Source organism: Sesamum indicum, linkage group LG4, assembly GCF_026168435.1.
Source record: "Sesamum indicum cultivar Baizhima isolate 11 linkage group LG4, ASM2616843v1, whole genome shotgun sequence".
NCBI classification, from domain to species: Eukaryota; Viridiplantae; Streptophyta; class Magnoliopsida; order Lamiales; family Pedaliaceae; genus Sesamum; species Sesamum indicum.
The window spans coordinates 5,558,615-5,583,751 of NC_142660.1; the positions used below are offsets into that span (position 1 = coordinate 5,558,615).

Consider the following 25,137-nt stretch of genomic DNA (forward strand, 5'->3'; position numbering starts at 1 on the left):
ATGGACAATGTTTGCCTTGATTTGTTTTGGAAGTTTTGGTGGTCTTTTGAGATATTTTGAAACAGTGCCTCATTTGTTTTTTGTCAAAATAAGTTTATACTAATTATAGGCCTTACAACTAAAAAAATTATATACATACTCAGACATATATATAAATATATATAAAAGAGACATGATTTGACAATAAACAATAGTTTTTGTCTCTCACTAAACAACATCAAACATACCATACTTATTTTATATTATTTTCAAAAATAAATCCAAACATACATATTATTTTTGTCACATACTTATTTATCTTTATTTTTTTTCTCTCTATCTCCGCAGAACGTACCAAAACAAGTTAAAAATAAAACCCAACGTATTGAAAAATTCTACCAAATAAAGTATTGATTCAAGTTTGTTTTTTTTCCCCCCTCTGATGGGACCAGTTGCGCATCTCAATGATTCACAATTAAAAAATAGCCAAAGAACTAATAAATAAATCACAAGTTGGTGAATTATTGAAAAGCATTATTTCATTGAAGTAGCTGCAAAGCAACTCAAAATTAATTTAAATCAAATTTGTTCAATATTAAGTAATATTTGATATATTATTCAATCCATTTAAATTTAATATAAAATTATTTAATATATTTACAATTTAAAAATTTGATTTAATATATTAATAATTCAAATCAAATTAAAAATAAACTATTTAATTTACACTACCAGTACAGATTGTAACTATATATATTATGAAAAATAGTATGAAGTCAATGAAGAACACCAGCCACAATACGGCCATGTGGTGGACTGTGTACTGAGTTACGCAGCCGTGTTATCCGTCTTTTGTTCCGCTATTTAGAGATTTGCCCTCGATGTTGTATTTGTACAATTTATTTTAGAGATAATTATACTTTCCTTTTTTGAGATTTGATGTAATTACACGTAAATTTTATGAGATTTTGGAAAATTATACATTGCATATCTGAGGTTTGCTTTCGTATAACAAAAAAGTCCCTCTATTGGTCAAAATTTACTGAATCTACTTATATTAACAAAATAAATTTACCTCAATTGACTTATTACTGATTTATTGCATGTTAAATAAATCTTTTTATGATCAACTAAAGGTGAAAATATACCTCCTCACATGCATTAACATGTGAAGATATATGAGCGTTATTTGGTCATAAAAAAATTACCTCACCTGCAATTAATAAAATGACTTATTTGTTAGATGAAAGTAAAATATGAAAGTATTAAATATAATTTTTCAAATTATAAGGAATCGAAACGTAATTATATCAAATTTTAAGAAATAAGAGTATCTTAAATAAACAGTAAAATTTTGGGGGAAGAAAGGGACAAGAAAGGGTGATGTGAACCGGCAAACATGTAATAAGTACTTGAAATTGTGGGAATGTGCCTATCAATATTCCTAGCAACAAAAAGCTGCGGAATGTGCCACTGAAGATTCCATTAGTTGATTTGACTTAGCAAGAAAACTGATTCTTAATCGCCACTCCCGCAGCAATTCTTGCTCAAGCTGTTACTCAATCGATTACTCACCACAAATATCATCAAGAACTGACATAAACGAAAGAGAGCAGAATCAGTACAACGTTAGATTTTGGTCAACTCTTAGTTTTCTATCCCAAGAGCCTAAAGGGTTCTGTCTATTTCAGGTAAGTTCAAACTTCTGCAGTTTATTTGGACATTTTTTCTTGATTCATGGTTGCTATGTTGTAAAGTTTACTTTTTTATGTGTATTTGTTGAGTTTCACTGCCTGCGTGTGTGGTGGAGATCCCTCTTGCTGTGTTTATCTTCACTGCTTCTATTACAAGACTGGAAAACAGTCTGTAATTTGGATTTGATATTTAGGTTCGAAAGAGACATCATGATGTCCGAGGTGGTAATATTTTGTGGTGAACTTTTGATGTCCACTTGCAGATGTTTGTTACACACACCAGCACCTACCACACCTTTCTTTATTCAACAGAATGCCATGTTTGTGGTGATAAGTTTGAACTTTTGATGGCCACTTGCAGTTTTTTATTTCACCAGCACTCATCACACCTTTCTTTTATTCAATAGAATGTATTTATAATTATTCGTCCGTCCTCGTGGAATGATTTTGATCAGAAGTGTTACTTAAGCATGTGTATATGTGAATGATTCTCGAGTTCCTATATATGGAATGTGGATCCGTTTTCGTGCGTCCCTGGCCATTTTAACGACAGACGATTAAGACGTAGTGGATATTGAATTGGTGGGAATGTAGGCCGATGAAAAATTCCATCTGTTTTGTTCATTTGTCGTTTGTACGATGTCCGACTTATGGTCTTATTACAAGATATTGTTTGGACGGTAAGTAGTATGTTTTTACTGACTCCGGTTGGCATTGATTCCTGATCTTGTAGATCTCGTGCAATGAAAGTTTTCCTGATCCTACTGGTGGTTTTGTGGGCTGCCGTGACTCTTGAAGAGGTGAGGTCACACGGGGTTCAACCTCTTTCGCTGATTGCCATCGAGAAGGCCGTTATTGCTCTAGATAATAATGCTTATATCAAAGCCACTCCATCACTTCTTGGAGTCAATGTAAGGTTCTAGTTTGTTGAACACTGCCATGAAACTGAATTTTAGATGGTTCATTGTTGACTTACGTTACTGTTTTCAACAGGAGGAGAACAAGGAATGGATTACTGTAGAATACAGCAGCTCAAGCCCGTCAATTGATGACTGGATCGGAGTATTCTCTCCTGCTAACATCAGGTAAAAACAGAGCATTTCAAGAATTCACCCTCTATAGGTTTGTTAATTAGCTCGAAATGTGATACAACAGAGTTGACCTTATTTAAGGAATTCATACCTCAGCTCATCCACCTGCCCCCCGGAAAATCCACGAGTAGGCCCACCGTATTTGTGCACAGCACCTATAAAGGTTTCGTCCATCTATAGTTTCCGATGATTTTATTACATCAATAACTTCTAAACATGCTATTTCCAAATCAAAAAAGAGGCTGATATATGTAATCCAATCTCCCTGCAGTATCAGTTTGCAAATTTCAGCAATCCGAAGTACAGAGACACAGGCAAAGGATCTTTGAAGCTTCAGTTGATTAACCAGAGATCAGACTACTCGGTTGCTTTGTTTTCTGGTGGTGTCTCAAATGTACTATCCTGTTCTAGAATTGCACCTCAGTTTTTACATTTGGAAGATGATTTCTTGGATGCCAATATCGTGTTGACTGTTTTTTTCTTTAATTATTTTGCAACAGCCGAAGCTGGTGGCTGTGTCGAATACAGTTGCCTTTGTTAACCCAAAGGCACCTCTATACCCTCGTTTAGCACAGGGAAAGACATGGAATGAAGTGAGTTTAAATCTCCACAGCTAAAATTTCTTCAAATTGCACCGGCACCTCATTGTGTTTTATGTGAAAATTTTCTAGATGTTTTCACTACCGGTTCAGATAAACAAGTTGAGCAAATGACTAATTTCAAGTGGTGTGTTACTCAGATGACTGTAACATGGACTAGCGGTTATGATATAGATGAAGCAGAGCCTTTCGTCGAATGGGGTCGGAAAGGAGAAGAACCGAAACGTTCTTTAGCGGTTACCCTCACTATTGATCGAAACAGCATGTGCGGTGTGTTAGCTTCTCCTGTCTGGTTTTAACTTCAAGCAATAAACTGATTTGAATTTCTTCCTTTTCCATATCTATTTTTTTTTTTTAAATTATGGTTGGAGAAATAAGTGGTTATCTATGTGAAGTTTTATGATATATGCCCAACACAAGCCTACGATTTTGCAGGTGCCCCAGCAAGAACTGTCGGATGGCGTGATCCTGGATTCATTCATACTGGTTTTCTCAAGGAGCTATGGCCTAACTCAGTGTATGTTCCATTCCGGAGGATGATCTTTAGATCATTTAGTTAGCCCTTCCCCACCTATCTATTTAAGTGTCTTATTGCATATATCGACGTCCAAGAAATGAAGTTGAACTGCTGATAGATCATCAATATTCTCCTAGATTATAACATATCTCTTAGAATATCTTGTGAATTCATATCTATAAGAAATATAACTGAATAATCCTGCAGAGAAACTTATGAGTTTCTAAAATTTCAAAGACCCTTTTTATTGATTTTTCAGGTACACCTACAAATTGGGCCATAAATTGCTCAACGGTACGTACATTTGGAGTCGTGTTTACCAGTTCAAAGCATCTCCATATCCGGGTCAAAACTCCTTACAACGTGTTATCATTTTTGGCGACATGGGAAAGGTTTGTTTCTTTCTAGAATATGAACTCATGTAGTGTTCTATATCATCAAAGTGCCATCGGTTTACAAGCATGTTATAGTGCAACTTGATTTCCAGCTATTTAAAAGCTCAATTACATAATTATTTGAGAAGTGTTTCTGCTCTCGCTTTATTGTTGCAGGATGAAGCTGATGGTTCGAACGAGTATAATAACTTTCAACGAGGCTCCCTCAACACTACCAAGCAGCTCATTGACGACTTGAAGAATTATGATATAGTCTTTCACATTGGTGATATCTGTTATGCTAATGGATATCTGTCGCAATGGGATCAGTTTACTTCCCAAATTGAGCCAATTGCTTCAAGAGTACCGTACATGATCGCCAGGTGTGTTATAGATTCTTATGGAGCTTGTTAGCATGCACTTGGTTATCGTGTTGCTTTTGTCCGACACTGGTGGTCATCTCTGCAGTGGCAACCATGAGCGTGACTGGCCTGGAACAGGTTCGTTTTACGGCAACATGGATTCAGGTGGAGAATGTGGAGTCTTGGCTGAAACTATGTTTTATGTTCCTGCTGAAAATCGAGCTAAGTTCTGGTATAGTTACATATATATTTCTCTCTTATATATCGCTTTCTAATCATAACTGTGTAAGAATTAAGCTGTAGATTCTCTTACATCATTTTATCTCATTGATCCATGTTTCAGGTATTCCACTGACTATGGAATGTTCCGATTCTGTATAGCTGATACAGAACATGATTGGAGAGAGGGAAGTGAACAATATAAATTCATTGAGCACTGTCTGGCATCTGTAGACCGACGGAAACAACCTTGGCTGATCTTCCTTGCACATCGTGTGTTGGGGTATTCTTCTGCAGCATATTATGCAACTCAAGGATCGTTTGGAGAACCGATGGGGAGAGACGACCTACAAAAGCTCTGGCAGAAGTATAAAGTTGATATAGCTTTCTACGGGCATGTCCACAGTTACGAAAGGACTTGTCCCATATACCAGGTATGTGTTTCAGCAGATTTACTTAAATCATTATTAGACTTACCTTTTTTTTAAAAAAAACAATTTAACTTTGTATAAGCTGCTGAACTATAGTATTCTTGCTGCAGAATATCTGTACAAACAACGAGAAACGTTACTATAGGGGTAGCTTGAATGGAACAATACATGTGGTTGCTGGTGGAGGAGGCGCTAGCCTTTCAGATTTCTCGACTCTAAAACCCAACTGGAGCATTTTCAGGGACGAAGATTATGGTTTTGTGAAGCTGACTGCGTTCGACCATTCAAACATGTTATTTGAGTACAAAAAGAGCAGTGACGGCAAGGTCTACGATTCCTTCAGGATATCCCGGGATTACAGGGATATCTTGGCCTGTGCTGTGGATAGCTGCTCAAGTATGACACTAGCTTCTTGATTGGGATGTTACCTGCAACTCTTTGCTTATGATATTCTCAAGAACCAGGTCCCGTTGATGCTCGTTGCATCGGTTGAACGCACTTGAAGATATACATGCATTTATCAGCTTAAGTTCAGAAAGAACAACTGGGAGGAGAATTGTTTAAGTGCCGTTTGCGAGTTATTTACATTACACTTGAACTGTTAATAAAAGACATGATTTATGTACATGGAGAAATCATTGATTTAGTGCAAGTGTTTAAGGTTCTTTAAGTCTAATGTTCTGACTTTTGTCCTTCTGTTTCTGGAAACAGAGGAAAGATTCCAAATACGATTATTAGAAGTGATTATTACGTTGCTCGTGCTTAAATTAATCCATTTTTAAGCATTCTAATGAGAAAAAGAAGAGCCCTTTTCACATGAACTGAAACAACAAAATCTGAGACTCAGAGTTGAATGAGGATCTCTAATTCACAATCCACAATCTAGTGGCTCTAAAAGCCAGTGTGACATGTGACGGGCCTACCAAACATCCCCCCCCCCCCTGCCTTTCACTCAAAATAAATAAATAAATAACAAGGAAGCAATTAATTTAAGCTTCGTGCTTTCAACCAAGAACAAGATTTATACCGAAAATATTTGACTTTTAACCAATCCCTCACAACGAATGGCCATTCTTTATTTGTAGATAAATTCCATTTTCAAGATTTTCAAGACACGGAAATAGTGAACATTCTTGAGCAAATAATTTCATTTGATCAACATATTCAGAGTTCATCAGTTTTCTTGATCAAGTCCCAGTCTTTCTTTGTGGGATTCTTGGTATCAAGGTTTTCACTTTAGGCAAAGGCTTTTGATTCGTCAAGCAGGGTAAAGTTGATGACTTTCTCCTCAGAAATTGGAGACAGGTTCAAGAATCTTGGGGTTGACTGCTTTCTTCTGAAAAAATGGATTTATGGGTTGTCGCAGCAGCTGCAGGAGCTGGATATATAGCAAAGAACTTGCAGAACTTGCCAGGAGATAGAAAGGAAAGCCTGACTCCAGCCTCTTACAAACACTCGTTCAATGTTCAATCAGAATCAAGAAACTTTCTGCAGCAGTTCAGAGATAAAACCTGCCCGTTACGCAGATTAGCACGAAAGAGAGCTCAGGATGACGATTTCTTGGATGTGGAGAATCATTCAGATGTTAGTTTCTCAGAGATCGATCCAATAAGCAGTAGAAACATAGAAGCTAGTGATGATTATAACATGGGATGGGGTTCTAGCGTGTCATCAGCTGTTAGTGCAGAAGAAAAGAGTCTAGAATTTGAAGATGGTGAAAATAGAATTTTCAGCAGAACGAACAGAGGCAAATTCATTAGAAATAGAAGGAATCGCATGAATTCATTAAGGCCTGTACAGTCTTTTGGAAGTTTCCTTGATTCCCAGCTATTCGGAGAGCATGAAAACATAGAAGATAGTTCAAGTTTTCCATCCATGTCTACAATTAGGCCAGTTTTGGTTACTGATGGAAGTCAAATGATCAGCAAGTTGGTTGAATCTGTCGAGGAGATTCAAAAGAAGCCGGAGAAGTGCACTGGGAAGTTGCAGCTGAGTGGTTCCAGTGACGGGGCGGCTGGAAGATCATTCCATTCACAAGGTCCATTCAAACATCAATTTTTCTAAAAACTCCTTTTCATTTCTTATTTATTTGATGCATCTTTGATTGAAATTTAGCATATTATGTTGTTTTCAAGCTCAGTTTCGGTTTCCTTATGACTTTGTCACTTTTTCTCTTGACAGGACCTGAGACGATGCTTCTTTTCATTACTGGAATGATGGTTGGGATATTGTCTGCTACTACGGCCTGGAAAAATGAAGCTGAGAAGTTGAATTCGCAGTTGGAACAGATGCAGAATTTAGTTCAAGATTTGTATGAGGAACTTGATATGAAAGAAATGGTAATGGTGAAGGAGCTAAGTGATGAGCCTCCTGGAGAAAACGATACGCCTCAGGACTCGATTGTATCTCCTACTGATGTGAAGGTGAAGAAATTGGCTGAATTTGACAGTCTAAAAGCAAATGATAGAAACACAGAGAACCTGGAGCTGTTGAGCAAAATTGAGGCAGAACTTGAAGCTGAACTGGAGATGCTAGAAAATAACTATAAGGCATCTGCCCTGGAGAGAATATCTGGTGTTGTTGAGGTAAGCCATAGATTCAGCTTTTAGAATGTGAAGTTAATGCTTGTATACGTTTACTATTAGTGGACAGTTCTAAGAATTTCTATTAACTGAGATACTAGACCAGGAATTGCCAAGATTTAACATCTGATACTCTTGTGATACGTCAAATTGTATACTTCAATCTTCCAAGATTCCTCAGTTTTCAACTGTTTTCAGCAGCTTGATCCAGATTTTGAACCAGATATTATCCAAAGAGACTTAAAGTCGACAATGGACAATGGTATGTCTGAGTCAGGAGACGAAACGACGGATACAACCACTCATGGCTCTCCACCTGCAAATTATACTGTTTCCCCTTGGGAGCTGAGCTTGCGCCTCCATGAGTTGATAGAATCCAGGCTCCAAATGCGTATAAAGGAGCTGGAGACAGCTCTCTGTAACAGCCAAAACAGGGTTCAAATACTTGGTTCACAGAGCATTGTCTCTGGAAGGAGATTTTCTTACTGTACAACAGAATCCTCATCTGTTCAACAAAGTCCTACAGAAGAACATGACAAACAATATGGGCCTTCGGCAGAGAATCAAGAAAAGGAGACAAATGGGATTTTGCTTAGGGTGAGAGAGAAGGATCAAGAAAGTCAAGATGGGGAATATAGCAGCAATGCTGGAAAGCATTCCATCGATCGACTAATGCCACAGATTGCATACCAGGATACATCAACAAGTTTCATGTCTGATGAAGATTGCCTGAGTGAAGATAACGAGACTGATGAATCAGAAATGCTTCTGATAAAGCAGATACTCGAGAGAAGGAAATCAGGTTCCAGTTGCAATCTTAAAATTGATTAAGGTGTACAAACTCAGATGGCATACTGATAGAATACAGAAGAGTGTATAGTAAGTGTACAGGTAGGAAAATGAGGATTGAGAAAGAACATTAGAAGCACAAATCTCATGAGACAAAGAAATAAGAAAAATAAAAGGTGCCAATTGGCAATGGAAATCGAAATCATTTTTGTTTAGTAAGAAGCAGTTGCCATCTAAAGAGCTGGTTTTTGTAACATTGTTCTTGCATCAGCGTGTTGTGTAACAATGTTTGATATGATAATTGTGCCTTTTCTGGAATAGAAAATAAAGCAAAGATGTCTGTGTAGTGAAGCAAGTGCGCAAGCTTTTGCCAGATCTGGAGATTTTCTTGATTGAGAATGGCTTCAGGAAGCAGATCATATGATTGAGGTGTACGGTGAAATTTTCCATCGACCAACTGTATAATATAGGCAAAATTCCATGGCGATCACATTAGAAAGTTATAACCATTATTGGTAACCAGTTTCAAATCATTTAATCTTGAAAAAATATAATTCCAATGTACTGTTCACAAGGGAAAGACTTTTTTGTGCCTGAAATATATCAAAAAGGCCAAATACAACAGTCCACAAGACACTCCTGTAATGATAAGTACCCAGTTGAATGTTGATGCATTTTCAAATACGGTGTCATCGAAGTTCATACCAAAAACTGCAGTCACAACGGTGAATATAGTAGCCACAAAAGTAGCAGCTGTAAGAAGCAACTCAAATTGGATCAGCTGATTCTGAACATTTCCCTGTTACAACAGTAAAAATACATGAATTTTGCAGATCGTATGTTACTAAGATGTAAAAATGTTTATCATCAATCATCGAACCTTACCAGCTTTATGTTGATTAAATCCTCAGTATCCTCGATATACTCTTTAAGCTGCACTCCCATGAAAAATGGAATATGTAACATCAACATTATGAAGCAGCAAAGCACAGTTTTCATCTTCTTTCCTTTTCTTTAAGTTATTTCTTTGTCTAGGCCTAAACTGTAAATTCTTTAAAGAATCTTGCCCAAATTGTGAAGAGCAAACCACTATTATAAAGAAATTTAGCTGTTTTAAACTTTTTTCCATGAGACACGGCGTACAATAGGTTAATATTCCTATTCCAGTACTTCACATTGCTGGATCTAAGGGACTTGGTATTATTGTGAGACGTAGTTAAAGATTTTTCAAAAGATTGCTGAACTAATTTAACTACATACTTAACAATATCTTGATAGAAAAGGTAAGAAATGTTTTATTGTAAACATTTTCTTACCGATAGCAACTTGTTGAGTGTGTTGTCTATGACGACAAAGTACGCTTCAAGCAACATTTCAAGCTGATCAATGTTTTCCCCACCACTGGATGAACTCAATAAGCTTCCATGTTTAGAGGAACTGATATTGCTCAAAGCTCTCTGTAATTTGGGAACTCCACTATACGATCCCACGGGAGAAACAGGTGCAGATTTAGAGACAACGTTGACATTTTCTTTATTACTGATTGTTTGATCACATAGATCATCGTTGGTGAGGTCGTCCCTTCTTTCTTTCTTTTCTGTTAAATACATCTCTGCCATGTCTCCGTCATCATCCATTAGATGCTCTATTTCATCACAAACCTAAAATTCAAGACGGGTTAAACGACAACTACATCACCTACAAATGTCGGGCTTGACCAATTATAAATTTCTCATACCTTTTGTACACGTTGAGTCAAGGCAAGGAGGTGCCCTTTGAATCTACGCACACGCTCTAGATTGGAAGTGCTTATTGATGATGCCAATTCATCGAGCACTGGATATATCTCCTTTTCTAGTTCCTTTACCTAATAAATTCATGAAGTTAAGATGTCAAAAATACTAGGTTCCTCTTCAGAAGCTTTTGACCATTTTGTGATGATGTGATCAGGCAAGCCCTTTTGTCTAAAGCCTTTGAGCATTTATTGATCAGCTTCATGGATTGGAATTGGGAAATCAGCAGAAGTTTAAGGCATTTGGGCAACAAGTGTTAGATGCTCCTATGAAGAAGATACGTGCTGAATTTAAAACAAAGGGATTCTGCAATGCATTTCAGGCAATAGAAAACTGAAGCATCTATAAAATGACAAAAGAAGACGTGCCGTCAGCACAAACTCCTGAAACAGGCGTCTCCATTTGACCTGATACAAACAAGTAAAAACATCTCATCTCTTGTCCATTATGAATCCCCAGCATCTATCATTGTTTGTTGTTGATTTCCTCTCATTAAATTTTGGTTGGAGGATTCCATAGCCCTTTTTCCAGAGGAGTAGAAAGACAAAAATGGAAGCCCAAAACAGAATCCTCCATTACTTCAAAAGACAAAACTGCATACCTGAGCATCAAGAGACATACATGTACTTTCCAAAGCAAGCTCCAAAGCCCTGAACTCGAAAGGCAGGTCATCTGAATCACATCGCAACAACTGGTATTTACTTTGAAAAGGGAAAAAAGTACAGATATAATAAAGGCTAGAAGCAGAAAGGAAATATCTTGCATAAGATTCCACACAATGAAAGCTATACAACATGCTAATTGTGAGGGAAAATATGAAGAACTGTCATACAGTGAGACCAACGAAAGACTCATATATTCACTAAGAATGGTTTTAACTTTGACAGTTCTTTCTTATCACAGAAGAAATACTCTTATTTGAAGCCAACAATTCTTAGTACTGAGAGTTCATTATGAACATCTACCAAGTGAAACCTTTAGCTCAAACCAACTCCCAATTTATTTTTCCTTGATAGAAAAATTTGTTATGTCTTTTTATGACTCTGTTATAGTATACTTGGTCTCCCTGTCTATGGTTTATTTATTCATATGCTTAGAACTTCCCAGGTTAAACTTGAAATCAGATGACAATAGCTTCACATAGATGTGGTGATGGAATGTATGTCGGCCTCTTTTATCTTTGGTAAGAGCTAAAAAGCTACCTCAATGCCTCAGGAACACTAACACACATTTCAAGTTTACATTTCTGATTCCTCACTCGTATCAGTTCCTTCGCATCAAATGAAGACATAAATGCTGCCACAAGAACTTCATCATCTTACCATACTGATCTTTTGATGTCTCAAGACGCTTGCATAATTCAGATTTGTACTGTAGTGCGGAACCGTCCAATGAGTTCTTCAGTATAACTTCATCAGCTGTGATTATACATCTTATCTGTTCAAGACTGACTACAATAGCTTTCTCACGACCTAATATTGTGGAGGGGTAGATAAACAAAGGATCCAAAAGCCTGAGATCTCTGGAAGGCAAAGAGCAACGTCTCATTAAAGTAAATTTATCCAGTTCCACAACTTTTGAATTCCCTTTCGAATCAATCAATATCCAAGACCGACTTCCAAGATTATGACCTCTCTTCTTTAAGCCTGGAAATCCTGATCCACGTGTATTTTGACCCCCATGCAAATCTGAATAATATCGTGCAGAGTTAAGGAAAGTCATAGTTTCAGGAACAGTACTGGAAGGTGGAGGTCCTGTTTGAGCCATTTGTGTTCAGATCTATCCTTTATTTCATCCAGGCATTTACAGCTGATAAATCTCTTCATCTACGTGTTGAAATGTAGGCTATTCTTTCCTAAGGCAAAATCTTGCTGGAGCCGTCGCAGCCAAATTCTTTCCACATCCTGATGTACAACATGAAAAAGAAACGTAGTTACATAAATAGATGCAGAGTTCTCCGCAAGATTTTTACTTTTCCAACTTAATGGCCAAAAGAACATATTATCAAATGCTAAAATCCAGAACAACTATCCAGTCAATATTATTCGGGACAAAAATCCCCCAAGTTTTGATCCTGAACTACTTCCATTTCTCAAGAACCATACCATCAATATGTACAGCACATTCTGATCATCACTGCACACATTGTTTGTTCTCAGCTCTCCAATTCCCACCTATGTTTGGTTACATTAAACAAGTCAAAATGCTAAAGTTGTTAACTTTCTTTATCCAGTTTATTCAAACTTCTACTCCCAACCTATATCCAAACAAGCTTGCAACTACAGCAAATTCTTATATCAATTTGTTCCCATTTTCATTACTCTTGAAAAGACAAGCTTCGTCCGCAGTCATGTCCCAAAACATGGAATTCAGATTTAAAAGAACAAACGAAGGAATGCGAATACCACCAATCTTGATCAATTAGATGAAGCTGTCAGCCAATTTTCCATGACCAAGAATGAAAACTCTAAGCCATATGCTCAAAGGTAATACTGCTAAAACCTCAGTTGTTCCACATAACATCTTTCACATAATTTGCAATAATATCAGACACCAATTACAGTAAAGACTAGGGAAAACGAGGTAATCAAATCGAACAAGAAAAAACCCACCTCCAATTTCAATCTCTAGTGCTCGTATACACACACAAAACACGCAGTATCTGCGTCGGTAGAGACAGCTAGTGAAAATCATACCTTAGGTTCACTTCAGAGGTCGGTCTTAAAGCCGTGGATAGATAGATACATGGGATATTCACTATGTCATTCTTAACTGTCATTTCGTGTTGGCGTGTGCGAAGCAAGAGAGAGAGCTGAGCACGTTTTTACAGAAAAGGACGGTGTGAAACGCGACTTAACGTTGCAATTAATGGGTAAATTATATCTCCCATCTCTAAATTTTGCGTAATTACAAATACATTATTATTATTTAAAAAATTACAAATACCCCATAATTTTAATATATATCTAGCAACAAACTCATTCTTCTAGCCTTCATTAGGTTCTATCCAATCTTTGTTTGAACTAACCAAACTGTATTTTAAATTTTGAATTGTAATTTTATACATTTTTAAACTTTTTAAAAATACTTTATCAACTAATATGTATGAATTACTTTACCCACGGCCAACTAACTTCATATTTTTGGAAAAGGTTTTTTTTTGTTTTTATTTTAAAAAAAAAATGTTCATCTCACTATTTAAAGGTTACGTTGTTTTTTTTTTTTTCACTTGAGGTTGTATTTGATATTCGTAATTGTGTCAAATCTAAAAATATTTAGTTGTTATTGTAAATACATATATATATATATAAGCATACAATCTTGGTATTTCTTCATAATGCTTATAACCTTTTGTTTCCGTCATGATGTTTTGTAATTATAATATTTATTAATATAGTTTGTAACCATAATTTTGGTGGTCTATAAATACCTCTATGTAATTCATTTGCAAATAAGCTTTTGGAAGAATAAGAATAGAGAATCCGAGAGAATACATATCTTGTTTTCTTATATACTATTAGGAGTAATAGGCTAATAAATTTAGAATTTCTCTAAGTTTATAATACGTTATAAGCATGGCGTTATGCTCGATCAAGGAAGAATGTTAATTTTGCTCCGTATAATTTTTATTCTTTATTCATTTACCTCTACAAATATTATAGTTATTTTTATTCTTGATTATTGAATAATGAGATTTTTGCCTATTCTGTAGCCGTTGAAACAATGGATGAAAATGAAAATGATCCTCAAACTATGAAGGAATGTTGATACTGAAATAATTGGAAAAGTTGAAAAAAGGCAATACAAGATGAGCTTAATTCGCTAAATAAGCAAAAAGTATTTGGACCTATAACTCCAATACCAAAAGGTGTCTTAGCTAGTTGGCAATAAGTGGGGTTTGTACGAAAGAAAAAATGAACAAAATGAAGTTGTAAGGTACAAAGCTAGACTTATGGCTCAATGTTTTATTCAAAAGCCAGAAATTGATTATACTGAAATATATTCACCTGTAGTGGATGCAACCATAATTACATTTTTAATTAGTTTACCAGTAATTGAACAATTGCAAATGCAGCTCATGGATGTGGTAACTGCATATCTATTTGGGTCATTAGATACATATATCTATATGAAAATCCCAAAAGGATTGAATGTGCCCGAAGCATTGAAGTCAAAGCTCCGTCATATGTACTCCATTAAATTGAAAAGATCATTGTACAAACTTAAACAATCAGGATCTATGTGGTACAATCGTCTTAGTGAGTAATTAATAAAAGAACGGTGAAATTTTCATCCATCAACAAATCTATATAGAGAAGGTCCTTAAGCGTTTTTATATGAACAATGCCCATCCATTAAGTACACCTATGATAGTTCCATCGCTTGCTGTTAACAAGGATCCGTTCTGTCCTCAAGCACATAATGATGCTTTTGGGTCTAGAAGTACCATATCTCAGCACAAATGGTGCATTGACGTGTCTTGCCAATAATACCCTACCAGATATAGCCTTTTCAAATAATTTACTAGCAAGATATAGTTCAACACCAACAAAGAGAAACTGAAATGGTGTCAAATACACTCTATGTTATTTATGTTGAACAAGTGACATGAGACTATATTTTGAATGGAACGAGGATACCAAAGCGCTAAAGTAACCAATTTAGTTGGCTATTCAGATGCGGGGTGTTTGTCAAATCCACATAAAGCTATATCTCAATCTGGATATTTAATCATGTATGGTGGAATTGGTATCTCATGGCGTTCAACCAAACACACTTTAGTAGCCACCTCATTAAATCATATAAAGTTAATTGCAGTATACAAGGTTAAGCGTGAATGTCTATGGCTTAGATCACTAATACATTATATTCCTGAATCATGTGGACTGGATCAATCAAGAAAAGTCACACAGTAATATATGAAGATAATACAGCATGTATCGCCCAAATCAAGGATGATTATATTAAATGTGACAAAACCAAGCATATATTGCCAAACTTTTTCTCCACTCACGAGCTTGAAGTGGAAGACAAAGTTGATGTTAAACAGATTCCATCAAGTTAGAATTTTGCAAGTTTATTTATGAAGGCATTACCAACAAAGGTGTGCAAGCAACTTATACATAATATTGGCATTCGATAGCTGAAAGATATCTGCCTTAATTGAGGGGGAGATTATACAACTATACTCTTTTTCTTAGCCTTGATTTTTGTCCCATTAGATTTTTCTAGGCAAGATTTTAACGAGGCAGGATGCATATGTTAAGAGGTAAGCATTTAAGGGAGAGTATTGTAAATACATATATACATAAATTGATACACCCTTGGTATTCCTTCATAATGCTTATAACCTTTTGTATCTCTCATTATGTAGTAACTATCATATTTATTAATATAGTTTGTAACCATAATTTTGGTGGTTTATAAATATTACTATGTAATTCATTTGTAAATAAGGTTTTGGAAGAATAAGAACAGAGAATTAGAGAGAACACATATCTTGTTTTTTTTATATACTTTAGGAGTGATAGGCGAATAAACTTAAAATTTTTCTAAATTTATGCCTACTAGCTCAGTTAGGAGTTGAACTCTGCATTCTTGCACCAATTTGTCAGTAGTAAGCGAACAAAAAGACGACCTTGATTCTTTTCATGGTCCAGCTAACTACTTAAATGCTTTAATATTGTTGCTTTGGAGGTCCCTTCAGCTACTCCGAAAGTTAATGCCAACACCTTCTCTTAGGGATTGTTGGATGGTGATTTATTTAAATCTCTGGCAAAGAAGCTAACCCAAGATTTTGATAGTTTCCTAGCGCGGGCGGAGAAACACATCAACATAGAGGAAGCTTTGGCCTCCAAGAAGGAAGGCTAGGGGGAGAGAAGAAGGATCATAAGGAAGAAGGATCCTCTAAGAGGCCAAAGATGGAGTTTAGGGATAAAAGACCTCCTTTCAGAAGGGGTACCCCAAATACACTCCTTTGAATGCCCCCATTACGCAAGCGCTAATGGCGGTGGAGAGCAATGGGCTGCTAGCTTGGCCGAGAACGACCAAGGATGGGCCTAGCCAACTGAAATTACACAAATATTTCCAGTTCCAAAACGAATAGGTGCATACTATGGAAGAATGTCAACACTTGAAGAATGAGATAGAGAGACTTATCCAAAATGGATACTTAACAGAGTTCATTTGCCGAGAGGAAGTTCAAGGTACCAGTCCTTACTAAAAGTGACACCCATACGAGGAGAAAGACATAAGCTATTGGAATTGATCGGCAAGCCAATGTGCTAGCTCCTGTCATTTATGTTAGAGGTTAATTTTGTTCAATATAGTATTAGTATAATGAATATAGTAAAGTTCATTTGGCTGAATTTGTCGTGTTTACTATATACATGCATGGTTCCATATTACAGACAAAGCCCACAGACCATCATAACAAATGAAGTTGGGTCACGCATATGATGGTAACCATAAAACCAACTTTCGAGTGTTGGTCTGAAATGTTTCAAGTGAAAAACTCCAAAAATGGGTGGAGGTATCTATTGAGACTTATACTAATGAATGTATCCAAATAATGGGCGTCATGTTTTATTGACGATAGACATGTGATGTTATTTAAATGACGTATATCAATATAGTGACATATTTTACTGCATATCAATTTAGGTATGGTTATTTTGCATGTGAAATATGATTTTATTAGTGAAAAATTAATTATGATTAAGTTTAGGAAAATGTTTTCTAATAAAATATGTCTTTATTTGGAATGTCCAAATATTGTTTTTTGAGAGGTATATGATATTTCACATTTTTTATATACTATGATTAAATATATGTTTTGTAAAATATTTAACTTTCCAAAATTTTATGGAAAGTATTTCCATCGAAATTAATATGTTCCCAAATTTGAATTGTTTACTTAGAAATATAATTTTCTTGTACAATTTAGTTAGGTTGAACTTAATCTAATTGTGATTATTTAATATTTAAAATATAATTTTTTTATGAAAAATACATTTCAATTAAATTTGACAAATTCTTTCCTATTTCAACAAGTTCTTTAATATGATTAAATTGAATTTGTTGACAGCTTGGATTTCAATTGAGTATGAGATACTTGGAGAATCAAAGTTCTTACTTGGAAGGTATGCCCATTATTAATTTCAATTTCATATGGCAGATTTGAAAACTATTGGAGCAATATTTATTTAAGTAATATTATCCCGACGAATATGGTAAGCATTCGTCTTTGGTACATGTGTCTGTTGTGCTTACCAATACGTTAAGCTCTGCTTTGATATCACAACAGATGTTTACAGACCATTTAATAACCCATGTAATTGGGCTGCACATTGGATGGCGAATATGAAATCGACTTATGAGGGTTGGTTTGAAATGTTCTAAGTCGAAGACCTCGACACTGTGCATTGATAGTCCTACTAATACTTACACTTAGTATTGCAGTCATTGGATGAGTGTCATGTTTCATTGGCGACAGACGTTGCACGTCTATGCAGTTTCAGTGGCTTAGTTGACAAGGTGACCAACTGACTGAACTGACTCATGGGGATTGTCATATGGAAATATTGGAGGCTTGGTTGGTATAACATGAGTCCCCGACACTTATAGTACGGGATTAGCCAGGTTTTATTAATGGGTATTTGTTTGTTTGGCAAAACAAACAATGCTATACATTTTTATTTTCAAAAATTAAATCAAAAATATTAATTAATTTTTGCCACTTCTTATTTTCAAATATATTAATAAGCAATTGAACTTAGGAGGAGATAAGTGAAAGAGAAATAGCAAAATCGTCATAATTGATTTTTGACGAAGTTGATAAGGACCATTGTTTGGTATATTTGCTAGGTAATTTTCTGTTGTATTAGTCTTTAAGTAATCATCCCTAGCTGGTCTGTCGAGCGTTCGCTCATTTGTCGCTTCTATATTTCGACAAAAAAGGAGTTTGTATTATTAAAATCTTGAAAAATTTCAATCATGTAAAATAAAATGTTGTAATTTATGTTTGCTTCTCATTTGACATTTTATCTGAACTTAGTTAGTTAGATTTTTAGCATAATGGATATTGAAGAAATAGTCCTACAGGGGAGAGATGAATTAGTCTCCTAATCATCAGGGTAGAAGAAAAATCTTGACTCGACAATGCACGTTGGAAAACGGTGTTTGCCTCATTCGACAAAAATAAATAGCCTAAAATCCTTTTACAATATTAAAAAATGGTCCTTCTAATAAATTTCTTTAATTTTTCCTCTATTTCTTGCTCCAGTCCAACACTCCCATCTTTGTGTTGTCGTAAACATTCTTACTCCACCACAACGAACTCCCTTATTGTGGAACTTTGGCTTTCTTTTTAATAATGAGTTAATCCAATAGTCGAATATAATTAATTTGTCTTACTATCATTTATAAGGCCTTATTTGGGCATCGATATTCTTTCACTTTGAATTCATCTATTGCGAGGTAATGGAATATAATTTTTTTGATACATGAAAGAAGAAACTTTTGGATTGTCAGGCGGAGAAAAGAATCAATACTTTGAAGGATTTTATGTGAATAGCTAAACTTTTATTCGAATGACAAGAGTTGAATGGATATGACTTTATAAAATTGAGCGCCACATTCTCATCTCGAAAGCATTTGTTTCGTTCTGTTATTTATAGCATTTTCATTATTCAGGTTACAAGCAGGTCTTTTTGCATTGTCATTGTGTTTAATACAAAAGCTATTAGTTGTTACTCTTTAAATTATGAATAGGTATGCACTAAGGATGGCATTTTTCTGTAAATTGGAGGTTTCTAATAGTCAAGAAGTGAAAGCAACAAACCGAGAGCTTTAAATATAGATGGACTTTTCTATTACAAGATCGAATGGACCATGGTTTTCCCAAATAATATAAACCGTTTCCTAGTTCTTGTTCAGATTGTTCGACGTAACCTCAACTATGCTGATAAGAAATTCAAACTCCTGATTTTTCTTCTTTATGTGTGCACCATCGCTAGTTGCTCCACCAAACACTTTCTTGCACTGTTTGATTTCTTCAGAGGCATCCTTAACTTGAACAGGTATGTTCTTGAAAGCACCCGACTTTAAGTAATTCTTAATGGCTTTAAGATCACGAATGGCGTCATTGTAATTGCTGGAACACGACTGGTATATAGTTTTCAACCGTGAATCGTGGGTTTTATTGACAACGGAGTTTATAACAGAATGGATTTTGTTGGCCTTCTTAGATGCCAAATCAACAGAAACTTCAGCAAGGCCTCTTGCGTCCACATTTGTTGTGCGGGGATCAGACTTTAAGAGTTTGTAGCAGCTCTCAAGATTGCTAGTCTTGGAGCACAAATGCTTTATCTCAATATCCGTCAATTTGTTTCCTGTTGCGGATGGTGCAATCGACATGAAGACTGTGGGTATGAGAATGAGCACAATGGAGGTTTCGAAGATAGCCATGTTTTTCTTTCTCGACTTTACTAGGACTGATTTGCCTCAATTTGCAAATGCCGAAGTCCATCGAAGGCCTCTTATATGATAGCTCAATCAAGCTCTTACATGGATTATAGATTTTTTGTCCCAAGATTTGCCAGGTTTTATTAATGGGTATTTGTTTGTTTGGCAAAAAAAACAATGCTATACATTTTTTTTTTCAAAAATTAAATTGAAAATATTAAGTAATTTTTGCCACTTCTTATTTTCAAATATATTAATAAGCAATTGAACTTAGGAGGAGATAAGTGAAAGAGAAATAGCAAAATCGTCATAATTGATTTTTGACGAAGTTGATAAGGACCATTGTTTGGTATATTTGCTAGGTAATTTTCTGTTGTATTAGTCTTTAAGTAATCATCCCTAGCTGGTCTGTCGAGCGTTCGCTCATTTGTCGCCTCTATATTTCGACAAAAAAGGAGTTTGTATTATTAAAATCTTGAAAAATTTCAATCATGTAAAATAAAATGTTGTAATTTATGTTTGCTTCTCTTTTGACATTTTATCTGAACTTAGTTAGTTAGATTTTTAGCATAATGGATATTGAAGAAATAGTCCTACAGGGGAGAGATGAATTAGTCTCCTAATCATCAGGGTAGAAGAAAAATCTTGACTCGACAATGCACGTTGGAAAACGGTGTTTGCCTCATTCGACAAAAATAAATAGCCAAAATCCTTTTACAATATTAAAAAATGGTCCTTCTAATAAATTTCTTTAATTTTTCCTCTATTTCTTGCTCCAGTCCAACACTCCCATCTTTGTGTTGTCGTAAACATTCTTACTCCACCACAACGAACTCCCTTATTGTGGAACTTTGGCTTTCTTTTTAATAATGAGTTAATCCAATAGTCGAATATAATTAATTTGTCTTACTATCATTTATAAGGCCTTATTTGGGCATCGATATTCTTTCACTTTGAATTCATCTATTGCGAGGTAATGGAATATAATTTTTTTGATACATGAAAGAAGAAACTTTTGGATTGTCAGGCGGAGAAAAGAATCAATACTTTTGAAGGATTTTATGTGAATAGCTAAACTTTTATTCGAATGACAAGAGTTGAATGGATATGACTTTATAAAATTGAGCGCCACATTCTCATCTCGAATGCATTTGTTTCGTTCTGTTATTTATAGCATTTTCATTATTCAGGTTACAAGCAGGTCTTTTTGCATTGTCATTGTGTTTAATACAAAAGCTATTAGTTGTTACTCTTTAAATTATGAATAGGTATGCACTAAGGATGGCATTTTTCTGTAAATTGGAGGTTTCTAATAGTCAAGAAGTGAAAGCAACAAACCGAGAGCTTTAAATATAGATGGACTTTTCTATTACAAGAACGAATGGACCATGGTTTTCCCAAATAATATAAACCGTTTCCTAGTTCTTGTTCAGATTGTTCGACGTAACCTCAACTATGCTGATAAGAAATTCAAACTCCTGATTTTTCTTCTTTATGTGTGCACCATCGCTAGTTGCTCCACCAAACACTTTCTTGCACTGTTTGATTTCTTCAGAGGCATCCTTAACTTGAACAGGTATGTTCTTGAAAGCACCCGACTTTAAGTAATTCTTAATGGCTTTAAGATCACGAATGGCGTCATTGTAATTGCTGGAACACGACTGGTATATAGTTTTCAACCGTGAATCGTGGGTTTTATTGACAACGGAGTTTATAACAGAATGGATTTTGTTGGCCTTCTTAGATGCCAAATCAACAGAAACTTCAGCAAGGCCTCTTGCGTTCACATTTGTTGTGCGGGGATCAGACTTTAAGAGTTTGTAGCAGCTCTCAAGATTGCTGGTCTTGGAGCACAAATGCTTTATCTCAATATCCGTCAATTTGTTTCCTGTTGCGGATGGTGCAATCGACATGAAGACTGTGGGTATGAGAATGAGCACAATGGAGGTTTCGAAGATAGCCATGTTTTTCTTTCTCTACTTTACTAGGACTGATTTGCCTCAATTTGCAAATGCCGAAGTCCATCGAAGGCCTCTTATATGATAGCAATCAAGCTTTTACATGGATTATAGATTTTTTGTCCCAAGATTTGCCAGGTTTTATTAATGGGTATTTGTTTGTTTGGCAAAAAAAACAATGCTATACATTTTTTTTTTCAAAAATTAAATTGAAAATATTAAGTAATTTTTGCCACTTCTTATTTTCAAATATATTAATAAGCAATTGAACTTAGGAGGAGATAAGTGAAAGAGAAATAGCAAAATCGTCATAATTGATTTTTGACGAAGTTGATAAGGACCATTGTTTGGTATATTTGCTAGGTAATATTCTGTTGTATTAGTCTTTAAGTAATCATCCCTAGCTGGTCTGTCGAGCGTTCGCTCATTTGTCGCCTCTATATTTCGACAAAAAAGGAGTTTGTATTATTAAAATCTTGAAAAATTTCAATCATGTAAAATAAAATGTTGTAATTTATGTTTGCTTCTCATTTGACATTTTATCTGAACTTAGTTAGTTAGATTTTTAGCATAATGGATATTGAAGAAATAGTCCTACAGGGGAGAGATGAATTAGTCTCCTAATCATCAGGGTAGAAGAAAAATCTTGACTCGACAATGCACGTTGGAAAACGGTGTTTGCCTCATTCGACAAAAATAAATAGCCTAAAATCCTTTTACAATATTAAAAAATGGTCCTTCTAATAAATTTCTTTAATTTTTCCTCTATTTCTTGCTCCAGTCCAACACTCCCATCTTTGTGTTGTCGTAAACATTCTTACTCCACCACAACGAACTCCCTTATTGTGGAACTTTGGCTTTCTTTTTAATAATGAGTTAATCCAATAGTCGAATATAATTAATTTGTCTTACTATCATTTATAAGGCCTTATTTGGGCATCGATATTCTTTCACTTTGAATTCATCTATTGCGAGGTAATGGAATATAATTTTTTTGATACATGAAAGAAGAAACTTTTGGATTGTCAGGCGGAGAAAAGAATCAATACTTTGAAGGATTTTATGTGAATAGCTAAACTTTTATTCGAATGACAAGAGTTGAATGGATATGACTTTATAAAATTGAGCGCCACATTCTCATCTCGAAAGCATTTGTTTCGTTCTGTTATTTATAGCATTTTCATTATTCAGGTTACAAGCAGGTCTTTTTGCATTGTCATTGTGTTTAATACAAAAGCTATTAGTTGTTACTCTTTAAATTATGAATAGGTATGCACTAAGGATGGCATTTTTCTGTAAATTGGAGGTTTCTAATAGTCAAGAAGTGAAAGCAACAAACCGAGAGCTTTAAATATAGATGGACTTTTCTATTACAAGATCGAATGGACCATGGTTTTCCCAAATAATATAAACCGTTTCCTAGTTCTTGTTCAGATTGTTCGACGTAACCTCAACTATGCTGATAAGAAATTCAAACTCCTGATTTTTCTTCTTTATGTGTGCACCATCGCTAGTTGCTCCACCAAACACTTTCTTGCACTGTTTGATTTCTTCAGAGGCATCCTTAACTTGAACAGGTATGTTCTTGAAAGCACCCGACTTTAAGTAATTCTTAATGGCTTTAAGATCACGAATGGCGTCATTGTAATTGCTGGAACACGACTGGTATATAGTTTTCAACCGTGAATCGTGGGTTTTATTGACAACGGAGTTTATAACAGAATGGATTTTGTTGGCCTTCTTAGATGCCAAATCAACAGAAACTTCAGCAAGGCCTCTTGCGTCCACATTTGTTGTGCGGGGATCAGACTTTAAGAGTTTGTAGCAGCTCTCAAGATTGCTAGTCTTGGAGCACAAATGCTTTATCTCAATATCCGTCAATTTGTTTCCTGTTGCGGATGGTGCAATCGACATGAAGACTGTGGGTATGAGAATGAGCACAATGGAGGTTTCGAAGATAGCCATGTTTTTCTTTCTCGACTTTACTAGGACTGATTTGCCTCAATTTGCAAATGCCGAAGTCCATCGAAGGCCTCTTATATGATAGCTCAATCAAGCTCTTACATGGATTATAGATTTTTTGTCCCAAGATTTGCCAGGTTTTATTAATGGGTATTTGTTTGTTTGGCAAAAAAAACAATGCTATACATTTTTTTTTTCAAAAATTAAATTGAAAATATTAAGTAATTTTTGCCACTTCTTATTTTCAAATATATTAATAAGCAATTGAACTTAGGAGGAGATAAGTGAAAGAGAAATAGCAAAATCGTCATAATTGATTTTTGACGAAGTTGATAAGGACCATTGTTTGGTATATTTGCTAGGTAATTTTCTGTTGTATTAGTCTTTAAGTAATCATCCCTAGCTGGTCTGTCGAGCGTTCGCTCATTTGTCGCCTCTATATTTCGACAAAAAAGGAGTTTGTATTATTAAAATCTTGAAAAAATTCAATCATGTAAAATAAAATGTTGTAATTTATGTTTGCTTCTCTTTTGACATTTTATCTGAACTTAGTTAGTTAGATTTTTAGCATAATGGATATTGAAGAAATAGTCCTACAGGGGAGAGATGAATTAGTCTCCTAATCATCAGGGTAGAAGAAAAATCTTGACTCGACAATGCACGTTGGAAAACGGTGTTTGCCTCATTCGACAAAAATAAATAGCCAAAATCCTTTTACAATATTAAAAAATGGTCCTTCTAATAAATTTCTTTAATTTTTCCTCTATTTCTTGCTCCAGTCCAACACTCCCATCTTTGTGTTGTCTCGTAAACATTCTTACTCCACCACAACGAACTCCCTTATTGTGGAACTTTGGCTTTCTTTTTAATAATGAGTTAATCCAATAGTCGAATATAATTAATTTGTCTTACTATCATTTATAAGGCCTTATTTGGGCATCGATATTCTTTCACTTTGAATTCATCTATTGCGAGGTAATGGAATATAATTTTTTTGATACATGAAAGAAGAAACTTTTGGATTGTCAGGCGGAGAAAAGAATCAATACTTTTGAAGGATTTTATGTGAATAGCTAAACTTTTATTCGAATGACAAGAGTTGAATGGATATGACTTTATAAAATTGAGCGCCACATTCTCATCTCGAATGCATTTGTTTCGTTCTGTTATTTATAGCATTTTCATTATTCAGGTTACAAGCAGGTCTTTTTGCATTGTCATTGTGTTTAATACAAAAGCTATTAGTTGTTACTCTTTAAATTATGAATAGGTATGCACTAAGGATGGCATTTTTCTGTAAATTGGAGGTTTCTAATAGTCAA

The 25,137-nt window shown here is 35.1% G+C and overlaps 6 protein-coding genes across 13 annotated transcripts; 2 read left to right on the plus strand and 4 right to left on the minus strand.

Annotated features, from left to right (window-relative positions):
* The first annotated feature begins 1,402 nt into the window (after positions 1-1,402).
* LOC105160104 (Purple acid phosphatases superfamily protein) lies at positions 1,403-5,936 on the plus strand. 5 transcript variants are annotated; one of them, XM_088879941.1, is made up of 13 exons: positions 1,403-1,670; positions 2,407-2,584; positions 2,667-2,758; positions 2,846-2,927; positions 3,036-3,158; positions 3,265-3,357; positions 3,504-3,633; positions 3,799-3,880; positions 4,140-4,272; positions 4,432-4,637; positions 4,723-4,848; positions 4,960-5,269; positions 5,377-5,936. In XM_088879941.1, the coding sequence occupies exons 2-13, from the start codon at positions 2,417-2,419 to the stop codon at positions 5,680-5,682; spliced, it is 1,851 nt and encodes a 616-aa protein (XP_088736067.1). In that variant the 5' UTR covers positions 1,403-1,670; positions 2,407-2,416; the 3' UTR covers positions 5,683-5,936. The 5 variants fall into 5 exon arrangements, with proteins under 5 accessions (XP_088736067.1, XP_088736071.1, XP_088736069.1 ...); XM_088879945.1 differs by having other exon boundaries at positions 2,861-2,927; XM_088879943.1 differs by lacking the exon at positions 1,403-1,670 and adding an exon at positions 2,036-2,307.
* Positions 5,937-6,259: 323 nt separating this feature from the next.
* LOC105160099 (uncharacterized) lies at positions 6,260-8,988 on the plus strand. Of its 2 annotated transcripts, none has more exons than XM_011077364.3 (3): positions 6,260-7,304; positions 7,448-7,851; positions 8,047-8,988. In XM_011077364.3, exons 1-3 carry the CDS (start codon positions 6,611-6,613, stop codon positions 8,677-8,679), a joined length of 1,731 nt encoding a protein of 576 aa, XP_011075666.1. In that variant the 5' UTR covers positions 6,260-6,610; the 3' UTR covers positions 8,680-8,988. The 2 variants fall into 2 exon arrangements, with proteins under 2 accessions (XP_011075666.1, XP_011075667.1); XM_011077365.3 differs by having other exon boundaries at positions 8,050-8,988.
* A 158-nt stretch (positions 8,989-9,146) lies between these two features.
* On the minus strand, positions 9,147-13,265 carry MGT3 (magnesium transporter 3). Of its 3 annotated transcripts, none has more exons than XM_011077361.3 (7): positions 13,127-13,265; positions 11,753-12,334; positions 11,032-11,102; positions 10,376-10,504; positions 9,954-10,298; positions 9,523-9,570; positions 9,147-9,436 (listed from the first exon to the last, which is right to left on the minus strand). In XM_011077361.3, the coding sequence occupies exons 2-7, from the start codon at positions 12,195-12,197 to the stop codon at positions 9,206-9,208; spliced, it is 1,269 nt and encodes a 422-aa protein (XP_011075663.1). In that variant the 5' UTR covers positions 12,198-12,334; positions 13,127-13,265; the 3' UTR covers positions 9,147-9,205. The 3 variants fall into 3 exon arrangements, with proteins under 3 accessions (XP_011075663.1, XP_011075664.1, XP_088735835.1); XM_011077362.3 differs by having other exon boundaries at positions 13,043-13,187; XM_088879709.1 differs by having other exon boundaries at positions 9,203-9,436; positions 9,518-9,570.
* Positions 13,266-19,352: 6,087 nt separating this feature from the next.
* LOC148788314 (pectinesterase inhibitor-like) lies at positions 19,353-19,898 on the minus strand. The gene has a single exon (XM_088879989.1). The coding sequence runs from the start codon at positions 19,896-19,898 to the stop codon at positions 19,353-19,355; it is 546 nt and encodes a 181-aa protein (XP_088736115.1).
* Positions 19,899-21,313: 1,415 nt separating this feature from the next.
* LOC148788315 (pectinesterase inhibitor-like) lies at positions 21,314-21,859 on the minus strand. Its single transcript, XM_088879990.1, has one exon. It carries the CDS (start codon positions 21,857-21,859, stop codon positions 21,314-21,316), a length of 546 nt encoding a protein of 181 aa, XP_088736116.1.
* A 1,413-nt stretch (positions 21,860-23,272) lies between these two features.
* LOC148788316 (pectinesterase inhibitor-like) lies at positions 23,273-23,818 on the minus strand. Its single transcript, XM_088879992.1, has one exon. The coding sequence runs from the start codon at positions 23,816-23,818 to the stop codon at positions 23,273-23,275; it is 546 nt and encodes a 181-aa protein (XP_088736118.1).
* Positions 23,819-25,137: the final 1,319 nt, after the last annotated feature.